Source organism: Amblyomma mixtum, chromosome 6 (assembly GCF_055824585.1).
Source record: "Amblyomma mixtum isolate Tamu chromosome 6, ASM5582458v1, whole genome shotgun sequence".
NCBI classification, from domain to species: Eukaryota; Metazoa; Arthropoda; class Arachnida; order Ixodida; family Ixodidae; genus Amblyomma; species Amblyomma mixtum.
In genome coordinates this window covers 101841530-101854384 of record NC_143017.1, presented here as the reverse complement: position 1 = coordinate 101854384, position 12855 = coordinate 101841530, and the positions used below count along the sequence as shown (strand labels likewise).

General features: G+C 44.9%; 2 protein-coding genes across 4 annotated transcripts in view; one reads left to right on the top strand and one right to left on the bottom strand.

Moving 5' to 3' along the window:
- Positions 1-5906: 5906 nt before the first annotated feature.
- LOC149339870 (nucleolar protein 16) lies at positions 5907-7314 on the bottom strand. The gene has a single exon (XM_089548534.1). The coding sequence runs from the start codon at positions 7189-7191 to the stop codon at positions 6682-6684; it is 510 nt and encodes a 169-aa protein (XP_089404660.1). The 5' UTR covers positions 7192-7314; the 3' UTR covers positions 5907-6681.
- A 212-nt stretch (positions 7315-7526) lies between these two features.
- The window catches only part of AMPdeam (AMP deaminase), an 89594-nt gene continuing 84265 nt past the window's right edge, over positions 7527-12855 (top strand). For all 3 annotated transcript variants that reach the window (XM_089548528.1, XM_089548524.1, XM_089548533.1), the window contains exon 1: positions 7527-7874. In XM_089548528.1, the coding sequence (XP_089404654.1) occupies positions 7772-7874 (103 nt within the window). In that variant the 5' untranslated portion in view covers positions 7527-7771. The remainder of the gene's footprint in view (positions 7875-12855) is intronic.

Below are 12855 nucleotides of genomic sequence, written 5' to 3'. Positions count from 1 at the left end.
GGCACGAATTATGGCAGGGAGCCCTTTTTTGGGTAGTACATTTTTTGTGTACACCTCCCCAAGTGTAGGGTAGCCAACTGGGCATCGCCTGGTTAACCTCCCTGCCTTTCCGTCCTTTTCTCTCTCTCTCTCTCTCTGCAGTTGTCTTAGTTGTTTTGATATTTGGCAGTTGAGCCAAAGGCTGTCGCATCGAACCCTGGCCATGGTGGCTGCATTTTGATAGAGGCAGAATGAAAAAACATGTATGCTGCGAGATTTAAGCGCACATCACTGAGCCTCGTGGTTGAAATTAATGCAGGGCCCTCTGCTGCGGCATCCACGATAGTTAATGTGCAGCTTCAGGATAGTTAAACCCCATGGACCAACCTCACTTATTGAGTAGTCAAGTTCACTTTGCTTATGTTTTTTTGTTTATGTTGCTTAGACCTAAACTGTGGCTTCAGGCCTTGCTTGTGGGGAGAACGCACAGAAATATTGCATTTCAGTTTGGGCTAGTGAATTTTAATGCACCAAGGCAACAAACAGTGCTGGCTACTGTAACGTAAGAGGAGTAAGCAGCAATGCTAGCTGAACCCTTCCATACAAATACAGAAAGTAATCTGCTGCAGTCTGTGAGTGATATATGCTTCATGATATATGTGGGCTTCACTTAATTCATGCTTCCTTTTTTGAGGTAAGTGGATAATGTTATTGCTGTCAAGAGCATCTGTCTTGGAAGAGGAAAGTTAAGACTGCGAGTAGGGTGAGGACACGAGACAAACGAATAAAACACTATGTGCCTCCTGTTTTCGCCCTACTCTATGCCTTAACTTTCCTTAACGTGAACCAACTAGACTGCAAGCACATTCTACTGAAGCGATATTCTTGGAAGGCATGTTTACATTCCCTGTGAATAGGATGCCTCCTGGTACAGAATTTACTTACACAGCGAGAGAGAATATAACCTAATGTAGAGCACACAACGGTATCGTATGTTATAGTGTAACAACTTCCTTGCTGGAAACACTGAAGCAAGGAGCACAGAAACCTGTTTTAGGAAGCAGTGAGTAGGAAGCAGGTAAAGCATCTGCATCGCATGCAAGCGGACCGCGTTTTTAATTCTGGTGCTGCGCAATTCTCCACTGGATAAAAAAAAAAAACAACTCCATTTTGATGCAGTTGCATAAACAGGCCTAGGGTGAAGCCTGATCTCGATGACCAGAACTTGCAACGCATTCGCTCACCAGAACAGGATTTGGCCATCCTGGTGCAATACTTGGCTGCACCCTCCTATATGAATAGCAGCTGGAGCAACTGACGAAGGCATGTGCAGTGGAGGGTGCCATGAAACTCTGGCTCCAGACAGGCCGCCATTGGAAACTGAACCTGGCAATTTTTAAAACTAGAACCTTATCTAGTGAGGCTAGTCTTGCAGTGCTGTTCAAGGAATGGGGCTTGATGAGATCACAAAAGATAAGGCGTATATGGTGCTAAAAGGCGGGCACATGCTATGTTATCACAGATTAGTGGACAGACAAGAACTAGATGTGGCATTTCTCGTCAATCAAGAAATCTCTGACAACATAGGGTAATTATTTTGTGTTAACAGGAGGGTGGTAGGTATTGTAATTAAGCTTGATAAAACGTATAAACTGAATGTGGTACAGGCTTACACACATACATCCAGCCATGAACATAATACGTCTTCTGCATGAAGGTCTGGAATTGGCAATTAGCAAAGTAAAAACACAGTGCACTGTACTGATGGGCGACTTCAATGCCAAGGTAGGCAAGAAGCAGGCTTTAGCGATCCATGTAGTGACCACAGGATGGTGAAGTATTGAATTAGCCTAGACTTGAAGACAAGTCCTCTTGTCAAAACATTGGCAAGCACCCCAAGGTTTTCCCTCCCTTGTTCACTTTGTGATTATCAAGATCCATCTGACCGACCTCTCTTTACCATAGACTTGAAGAGGGAAGAACGGAAGAAGTTAGTGAGCCTATCAGTGAGTTAGCATAAGAAGGAAAGTAGAGGAATTCAGGATCTCTCTGCAGAATAGATATTCGGCATTAACTGAGGATAACAACCTTAATGTTCTAGCAGTAAACGATGACCTCACAGCTATCATTACAGCATGCACAGTAGGAATAGGCGATAGGATGGTAGACTTGATAACGACAAGCTCCCTCAGGAGACGAAAGTTCTCATTAAGAAACGTCAAAGCATGAAAGCTGTTAATCCCACAGAAAGAATAGAATTTGAAGAGCTATTAAAGCTATTTGATGGTGTAAGGTAACTGACATCATCATCATTATCAGCCTGACTACGCCCACTGCAGGGCAAAGGCCTCTCCCATATGTCTCTCCAATTGACCCTGTCCTTTGCCACCTGCGGCCACCGTATCTCCGCAAACTTATTCTTATCCGCCCACCTAACTTTCTGCCGCCCCCTGCTATGCTTGCGTTCTCTTGGAATCCACTTCGTTACCCTTAAGGACCAGCGGTTATCCTGCCTTCGCATTACATGCCCTGCCCAAGCCCATTTTTCCCTCTTGATTTCAACTAGCATGTCATTATCCCGCGTTTGTTCCCTCACCCACTCTGCCCTCTTCTGGTCTCTTAGCGTTACACCTATCATTTTCTTTCCATAGCTTGCTGCGTTGTCCTTAACTTAAGCAGAACCCTTTTCGTTAACCTCCACATTTCTGCCCCATAGGAGAGTACCGGTAAGATACAGCTGTTGTATACTTTTTGCTTGAGGGATATTGGAAAACTGCCATTCATGATCTGAAAGAACCTGCCATACGCGCTCCACCTGATTCATATTCTTCCAGTTATTTTCCCCTCATGATCCGGACCAGCGGCCACTACTTGCCCTAAGTAGCCATACTCCCTTACCAATGCCAGCACCTCACTGCCAATTGTGAACTGCTGTTTCCTTGCGAGACTGTTGAACATTACTTTGGTTAATTTTAATGTTAATTTTAAGAGAAATATAATATGGAAAGAAATGAGCATGCTTTAAAGAATGCTTTAAAGGGCGATCCTGCCAGTAATGAAAGAGAAAGTAAAGCCTTAGGAGCAACGCAAAGGGAGAAGCAGCTGGTGAGGATAAGGTACTGGCAGATTCCTTGAAGGACGGAGGGGAGATTGTGCTAGAAAAACTAGCCACCCTGTATACACAAAGCCTTATGACCTCAAGCGTACCAGAATGTTGGTAGAATGCTAACATCATTTTAATCATGAGAAAGGGGATGTTAAGGGCTTGAAAAATTACAGACCTATCAGATTACTGTCTCTTGCCTACAGGGTATTTACTAAAGTAATCACTGATATAATCAGGACAATCTTAACAGTTCAATCAACCGAATGGTCAGGCAGGTTTTCTGAAAGTCTGCTTGACAACAGACCATATTCAATCACACTGTCAGGTGACAGAGAGATGCGCACAATACAGTCAACCCCTATATACAGTTGAACCTTGTTATAACGATATAACAAAGGAATAATGATCGCCTTTGGAAGCCGGTCAGCACGGGCTATAACGAAGCAATCGCCGGGCCCTTCAACTTTGTTATAAGGTCCAACTGTATAGCCTTCATAGATATGAGAAAGCATTTGATTTGACTTGCCTCAGCAGTCATTACAGAATCGGGGAACAGCCTTACATAAATATCCTGGAAGATTTCCAGAGCCAACATAGTCCTCCATAAAAGACAGCAATAAAATTCCAGAAATAAGCAGAAACATCGGGCAAGGAAACATCATCTCTCTAATGCTATTCGCCGCCTGTTTACAGGAGGTATTTAGAGACCTGGACTGGGAACAGTTGGGGACAAGAGTTAATGGAAATACCGTAGTAATCCGAGATTTGCCGAGATCATGCTTATGTTTTGCCTAAGCATGATGAATGACTTAGGCAAAGCAGAGCAGTGGGTCTAAAAGTTGATATGCAGAAAACTATAGTAATGTTCAACAGCCTCGGAAGGAAACAGCAGTTCACAATTGGTAGCAAGGCACTGGGAATAGTAGGCGAATACATCTACTCAGGGAAGGTAGTGACTGTAGATCCAGACCACGAGTGAAAGAACTGGAAGAATAAGGAACGGGTGGAGTACATTGGGGAGGTACTCAAAGGTCATGAATGGCTGTTTACCAATATCCCCCAAGAGGAAAATATATAACAGCTTTATGTTACGTGTACTCACCTATGAGGCAAAAATATGGAGACTAACAAAAAGGCTTCAGCTTAAATTGAAGACAATGCAGAAAGCTATGGAAAGGAAAATGTTAGGTATACCGTTAGTAGACGGGAACAGAGTAGAATGGATCAGGGAACAATGGAAGTTAATGACATCCTGGTGGAAATTAAGAAGGAGCTTGGGCAGAGCATGTGATGCGAAGGCAAGATAACCGATGGTCGTTAAGGATAGTGGACTGGATTTCAAGAGAAGGTAAGTGTAGCAGGGGCAGCAGAAAGTTAGGTCGGCGAATAAGTTTGCGGGGATAAGGCACACGCGGCTGGCAAAGGGCAGAGTAAGAGAGGTATGAGAGAGGCCTTTGAGCTGCAGTGGGCATAGCTGGATGGATGGATGGATGATAATGGCTTTACCCTTTGTACCGGGCGGTAGCTTTCACCACCTAGCCTATACTGCCCCATTGTTAATTTATTTTTCTTTTCCCTTTCTTTCCCTTTCGCTCTTACAATGTCTAGTCTGTCTATCCTTTTCCCCTCCAAATTCACCCCTCCCTTGATTTCCGCCACCAATCCTCCAACCTCCCCTTCGTCATTGTCACGCTTTTCCCATCCACTCGCCCGTCCTCCCCAGTAAATCCCAGCGCTATCTCTATGGTCGTTGCTGCCCCCTCTGGGAGGGCTGGGCGGAGTTCTGCGCACCTCAGAACCAAGTGCTCTATAGTCTCCGTTTCCGTCTTACAAACAGACCACAAAATATCCACTTCTTCAAATTTGGACCTATACGTTTTTGTTCTCAGAGTCCCTGTCCTAGCCTCAAAAAGCAGTGAACTGCCCCGCGAATTATCGCTCTTTTTTGATGTCCTGTTTTCGTGTCCTATATATGCCTAGCACCAATTTTTCCTGCATTCTTTCTTTCCGTCTCGTTTACCTCCGCTTCCACGTTAGTATTTTGTTGCGTCCCATCCCTCACCCGTAAATACTTCGTTCTTAGCTTTCGGGTTCTATTTATCCATTTTGTGTTAATACTTTTCATGTACAGATACTTGTACACCTTTTTCGCCCACCTTTTTTCCTCCATTTGGGTTAGTCTCTGATCACATTTCAGTTTGCTGATTGCCTCCTGAACCTCGAACGACGCCCAACCCATATCTCCCTGGACTCCCTCATTCGGAGTGTTCCCATGGGCTCCCAAGGCTAGCCTTCCTACACTTCTTTGTCTGACCTCTAGCCTTGACTGTACTTCTGATTTCATGCACAGGACTGCATTTCCAAATGCGAGGCCCGGTACCATGATTCCCTTCCACACCCCTCTAACCACCTCATACCTATTATAGTTCCATAGTGCTCTATGCTTCGTAATGTCTGAATTCCTTTTTCCTTTATCCTTCAGAATCCTCTCATGCTCTTCCAGATATTTTTTCCCTTCACTTAGCCACTCAGTTGGGCTGATGATGAGAGAGTTGCTAGGTGGGTGAATAAGTTTGCGGGGATAAGGCACACGCGGCTGCAAAGGGCAGAGTAAGAGAGGTATGAGAGAGGCCTTTGTGCTGCAGTAGGCATAGCCAGGCTGACGATGAGCGAGTTACTTGCAGTTTCTTGCTATTTCAATACTTTCGTGCACCTACGAAGCCGTGTTTGGCATTGCAGTTGGGGGTACAAACACAGAAAGCTGAAAAAAAATGTGGCTGACACGCAAGTCAATAAAAAATAATGACACAGACGAAAACAATTATAACGCACCACAAAATGCTTTAATGCCGGTAATATTAATTACAGCTAACATGAAATGGCTCCTTTCGCAATTATGGTCAACACTGTGATGTTTGATACCAGCTGTACAGCGATAAATACTATAAAACAGATTGAATCATGACCTTCATGATTCAAATGTAACCGTACCCCCATTCAATATACGTTTTAACAAGCAATCCTGATTTGCCAAGTAGAGTTTAGAGATTCCTTATAAGTACCGTGCTGGCAAGTTTTGAGTTCTGTCTAGTTCGGTTTTGCCTATGGCTGCAGTGCATACATATTTCAATAAAAGTCTCGCAAAAATTTTTTTACAGCACTTCTTTATTACCTTCTGATAGCCTGCTGTAGTGTTCGCTAAGCATTGCAGTGAGCCCCGCATATGGGACATGCACTTAAAAAGGAAGTGTAAGCAAATGGAGGTGACAGAAACGGAAAAGCGCTAAAACTAATAGCACCTTCTCCAAAAATCGTAATCGTATCAACCAGCCAAGTGCCTCAAAGTACACAAGAGAGGGGGCAGCATGGATCTATGCAACACTAAGCAATAAACAATGTCGCAAAGAAACAACTGCGCGAACGACACTGGGTATTGGTAACAAAAAAAAGACTGGGCTTGCGGCTGCACTTAGCTTACACAAGGAAGCACGAATAAGCTGCTCGGCTGCCGCAAACCGCATGCTGAGAGAAACAAGAAAGCGGTTGCTCCTTTAAAACACATTATTTCGGAACCGCGGCGCGCGCACGTTTAACGTTCACGCGAGCTCTTTTGCCCGCAGGTAAGCGTTCCACTGTTCGGGGATCTTCTTGAAGGTGTTTATCTTCTGCCTGATCTGGGCAGGCGTTTCTTGAAAGTAATTCTTGCGGTCCTTGGCCATGGCCACGTAGTCCTCGCCGTACTTCTCCAGCATGTAGACGCAAAACTTGACGTTGTCTCCTGAAAGTCTCAGCGTGCTGGGCCTGGGCTCGGACGCCTCGGTCTCCAGCTGCGTCACGACGTGCTCTTTGGGGGCGCGCGTCTTTCGTTTCTTCTTTTCTGTAGACGGCAGCGCGGGGTCAATGTCCATAGGAATCGCTCTGTTTGCGTCCGCTGCAAGGCCCATGTCGCGCATGTTGTCGAAAACGCCCTTACTTTCATCCCAGGCTTGCTTTATGGTGACGCTCTTGATCTTCACCTGACGCTTGAGCTTTTTCTTCATTTTCCTTTTGCGGTTGACGCTGTACGTCTGGCGGCGCCGCTTCTTGGTCTTCTTAGCGTTTCCCATATTTCGACAGCGATTTAAGCCGAACAAACAAACTCACCAAAGTATTACAAGCACTGCCACGTGCAAGCTCACAACGCACCGTACAATATCTTTGTAGCGAGGCCAGATGAGGCTTAGCTTGGATAAAGATTAGACCTTGGCTTAGATTGGAACAGCGGTGACCGTAAAACAACTAGCTTGATAAAAAATATTGTTTATTATTATTAATAGTTTAATAATTATTATACTACAAATTATTTTAGGTAAATTTTTATTTAAAAGTTAAAAACTTTACAGAAAGTAATTTTGTAAAGCAAATAGTGATCTTCGTCGCCGCTTCAAGTGCTCATGTCGCCGTGCTAGAGTCGATCAGGGGAAGCTTCCCTGCTCCTGTGAAGTACAGTGCTGTAACTTTGTAGTATCTGACACTGCTCTGTCGGTTGCGTGGTTGCTTCAAACTGTCTGCAGATTGTGTAGTTTCAAGTAGTCGACTCAGCAAAGAAGTTATTTCAGCTCTCAGCTGCGTAAACTTTTGGTGAATGGACCTTTGGCCATTTCACGGGCCGACAATCGTCAGTGGAGAACAGCCCAAGCTACTAAAATGAACAACACGGACGTGCTGTCGCAAGCGATGAGCGTCTCTGCAAAAAGCAGAACTGAAGACAATGACGCCGAATCGGACTGTGACGTAGACAAATTGTCAGGTAAGAATGATCCACTTTCTGTTGTTTCTCTTTCGCGTGTGTAGTTGCACTTTCCTTAGCATATTCGCTGTAGTCGAAGGATATATGTGCGTGCGTTAGTTTCGCTTCTTGAAACCGAGATAGATAATGCCGACCTACGTCCTGTGTTTTGGTGCACAGAAATAACGGCACTTAAAAGCAGAAAAAAAAAAATCACATTTGGTTGTATTGCTGATTTGAAACCATGTGCTAATTGAAGCTAAAGGTTGCTCTAGCGTTGCAAAGAGACAAAGGAAACGTTTGGCAACCGCTGGCACGGCTTCCTACAGACACAATCCGAAGCGGAGCAGATGTTCTGTTTGCTGTTTCTAGTTGACAGATGGACGAACACGCATTGTGAATCATACGTGGAGAGTGCTGCCAGAAGGCTTCCTGCGCCAGAGTACTTCGCGCAGAAATGATGTTAATCGCTGCGTGGAAAACCAAGGCGACGACATTGAAATTGGTATTTGGCGTGAAATTTCAGTAATTTATTTGCGATCTGCGCTGCTGGAAGTTGACACATTTGAGGCTTTGGATGATGCAGAGGCGTTGATGCGACCGTTAGTCCACACATGAGAACTCATTTGTACATTAATTGTGCAAATCTGCTGTCCGTTCTTCCCAAAAGAGCGAGTAATTTAGCGTATGCTGTTCTGCACGAAACCGAAATAGTCAACGTCTGTTTCCATGAATCATGCGAAGTATATTATATGCTAAATATATTGTACAAAGGTACAACATTTATTTTGTGGACCTCATTTTGACATCAGCTATGACCGCTTCTCTGTTTTACTACTCGCCTCAAGTTATGCGTTTTATTGCATCCTTTGAAAACTCCTTGCAGGCAGTGGAAGTTAATTTAGTTTATAACTGAAAAAGATAGAGAAATAAAAAAAAACATTCAACATCGAATTTTTGCGCTTAACTCCGAAGTGGAAGTGGCCTTGTGCATCAGAAACAATGCAGCTTGAATGCATATGAGGTCATTGTTAAACAGCGCAGGAAGACAGTACTACAACAGGACAGACGAGGGAAAGAACACGAACATATGCGTTGTGTGTTGCTGTTTAACAATGAATCAGTGCCTATTTGGCCAAATCGCAGCCACGATTAATGCATATGGGCTTCAGCGTTCTCTTCTTTGACGACCTCCGGACAGAATAAGATCGTTGTTCTTCTGACCTGAAGGAGCTAATAATTTGACGGCTGATTTTGCTCTGTTTATGTTTGTTCATTCGTTCGATCAGCCGCAGATACATACGTACTTGACCGAAATTGCTGATACGGAGCGTGACGGCCCTTTTCTGTGAACTGGAAATAGCTTGCTTTCTGTCAAAGTTATTCTGTCTCGATCAAGAGTGGCTGAGTCGCTACAGAGTAACAGCCTAATAGCAGCCACTGACTCCATTGCGTTCAGATCCTGCCAAGATAATACGAGTATGTTCTCGGCCTATTTGTTCCAGTGCGGCTTTTGCTTGCGCAGTCCGCGCCGTAGTTCGGCATCAACCCTGGGAAAATGCCGTGAGCGAAATGATTCGCTTCTTTCTTGTAGCCGTCGCTCGCGGCAATAACGCCCAGTACTAATACCGACATTTGAGCACTCTGGTACAACATCTTGGAAAAAAACCGCGCAAAGAGACGACGGACGCAGAAAGGAGTCCAGTCGTATCTCGTTCGCCGAGGGCGCGCCTTCGACCTCTGCGCGATAAGAACGACCTTCATTCCTTAGCCTTTGCTACGCGCTTTTGTCGCCGTCATTACTCGGGCTTTGCCCTCCTCTCGAGCACCGCGACAAGCTGGAACTTTCTTGAAAAGCGAATGAGATCCATCACAGTTCGTCGCTGCACTTTCGCGAAGTGATACGTACACTTCAGCGCATGTCCACGCGCAGTGCGTATTCACGGCGTTGGGCCATCGTCGAGTCTTGACCTCATCATTGTCGTCGTCCATTTATTACAGAAGGGTCGGGTGGGAGGCGATAACCAGGGAGTCAGGACATTCCCCGCCTGCCCCCCCCCCCCCCCCCCCCCTAATTAAAAATAAATAGAAAGAAAAGGATTTGTTTTTAAACGACGATTTGTTTAGACTTCGTACAGAAAGCACTCAATCCCCTTCAAAATACTACTCAGCACTGTAGACAATGCACTTGTCCAATATCGCTGTTTTAACCATCTTACTGTTCAAGCTCGACCACTGTATTATGTAACGACTGCCCCCCCCCCCCCCCCCCCAATGTAATGCTCTAAGCCAAGGGCCCTCAAAGGTAAATAAATGATGATGATGATGATGTTGCGTGCTTCATGGGAACCTCCTCCACGGTGGCAAATTCAATTCAGTTTATTTGCCGTCTTAGTACAAATGATGGCGGGGGCCCGTAGTAAAAGCTGCCTTTTGACAGCTTGACAAGGCAACGGTTCCCCACTTTGGCAGCAGTGCAGTAGTCTGGCATGTGTGCATAAAGGCAAGATCTCAATACGAGCGAAGAAAAATAATACGAAGAATAAAGCTCTTTTCAGTTTACAGTAATCAACACGCCAACAAGAGCGGAGTGAAAACAAATAGTAAGAAGCTCACAATGATGGCGAGTAAAAAAAAAGAAAGGTTAAGCAAAGTACAAAAGAGGTTTAGATTAAATGCAAAAAGTACTCGGACAGGTTCCGGCGTGTAGCATTATTTATGCATTAATTATGCTACACTTTAAGGAAAGTATTGTCGTGCGGTAGGTTTGCGGAACGTTTTCAAGGATTTATAAATTTTTTTTTCCTGTAACAGTTTCTGAAGATTTCCTGCTGTTGTTGCACCCCAAGAATGGCGATAGCCGAGTCCAGATTGGAATAATGAATGATACAACATTAGCATTACATTTCATGGTAGTATCTTACGGTTCCTACAAAGAAATCGCTTTCCTTTCTTTGTTTTTTTTTTTTTCATTACTGAGAATACAAAAATTCAGATACAGAAAATTCCGTGGAACACTCGGACCTTTGTCTCGGCTACCTGCCTCGAGCTAGCCTCCAACCTGAGGGGCGAGAAATCGTATGACGCCACCCTCAACGGTGTGCGACGAACAATTGCATCACAATTTTAATACGAAAATTGTTTTTTGAGGAAAGGAAAATGGCGCTTCGGTGGACACCTCAACTGCGCCTTAAAGAGGTAAAAGAGTCTGGGAAGGCATACAATTGAAGGTATGTCATATGTCGGTGGCTCAGTGGTTATGGTGCTCGGCTGCTGACACGAAAGACACGGGTTCGATCAGAGGCCCGTGTACTGTGTGATCAGTGCACGTTAAAGAACCCCAGGTAGTCGAAATTTCCGGAGCCCTTCACTACGGTGTCCCTGAGGACGATATGTCACCATGCATATTCATCAGTCCATTATGGCGACACTACGAATGCAGGAATCGGTCCTCATTTCAGGTTTGTTGAGCCTTCGTATACACGCTTGTTATGCTCCGTGATGGAGTCATAATGTTAGGTTAAGCCATGAGCTTGTCGCTGTTACGGCTAATCACTTCTTGTTAGCCGTGTCAAAACGATTACATAAGGTATCCGGGTTGTGGAAACATTTTCTGTTAGTTCCACTGCAGTTCGTGCTCGCGCGTACGAAATATGCATTTGCATAGCTGGTTTCCACAGAACCGTCCCACGTGGCGGCAGTTTCTGAAGGGTAGGAGGAAAGCCATTGGTGGAGGAACGGGTCGGACACACACCGTTTGCTTGTTTACGCCGTGGTGAAGCGCCACGACGACGATGGTATCGATCCGAGTGTAAGAGCGGAACGAAAGCGTAGGCAACTTGTCCAAGGAATCCTCCTACTCGTTGCGTTTGAAATGCTTCAGACTCGCGTCAAAGGATCCGCGGTGGTCACTCCATTCTTATTTTAGGTCTGTTCTGACGCTAATGGGTTTTGAAGCTGGCGCTCTGACTTTTTCCCCCGCGTATATATATTTTTCTTTTGTGATGCTAGAGATAGAAGCGCGGACTCGTTGATTACCCCAGTTCTTATACTCAGCAGACAGTCAATGAACTGCCTACAGACAGTATGTGAACTGTGTAGGTTTCAGTTGAACTATTTGCTCACTTGTTTCTCACCCTTATGCAATACCTCTGCATGGGTCTTTCTTTCTTTCTTTCTTTCTTTCTTTCTTTCTTTCTTTCTTTCTTTCTTTCTTTCTTTCTTTCTTTCTTTCTTTCTTTCTTTCTTTCTTTCTTTCTTTCTTTCTTTCTTTCTTTCTTTCTTTCTTTCTTTCTTCCTTTCTTTCTTTCTTTCTTTAGTCCTTTCTTTCCTTTTTTCTTTCTTAGCTGTTTTCGCTGTCGTCCGGTAATTGTCTGTCCCAGATGCTGCAGGCATGGCGCCTATCGTCGCCACTGACCTTGACCAGACGCGGTGTGACTCGCTTCGCGTCTTGCGTATGTGTGTGCCTTGGCTTCTGGAAACCCGGCTTAGTTTTAGAAATACAGAACGTAATAGATTGCCTGGCTGAGACCGATCCATGAGCCGACCTAGAATGCGCGATGAACCCCGTCCAAAAAGAGCGGGTCTTCGAGTGAGTTCCGATACGATCGGGACCGAGGACTTCACCGCATGGCGACGAAGTTGGCAGGAGAATCGGGAAACTTTTACATATTTACAAAGGCACGTAAAATAACGAGGAGACCAAAAGTCAGAAATGAAGCGTGCTGAAATACGCCAGATTGCGGCTTTAAAAAAAATTGGCAGAGGCTTAGCTTGGTTAAGTCCGGTAAGTTGCGAAAGCAATAGCCCTGGCTGCGCCTGGTTTGGCTGGTGGTGTGTCTTGGTGGTGCTCTTAGTAAAGCTTATGTTTATCAAAGTTTTGCCCGAGATGTTGAACGCATTCGTCTGGCTGCATCGTATGCACGTCGTTTAGCTAAACGTTCTTCCCGTTCTTCATCCGTTTCTTGAGCACGTCGTTGTTTCCTAGTTGCGGCAAATCGTT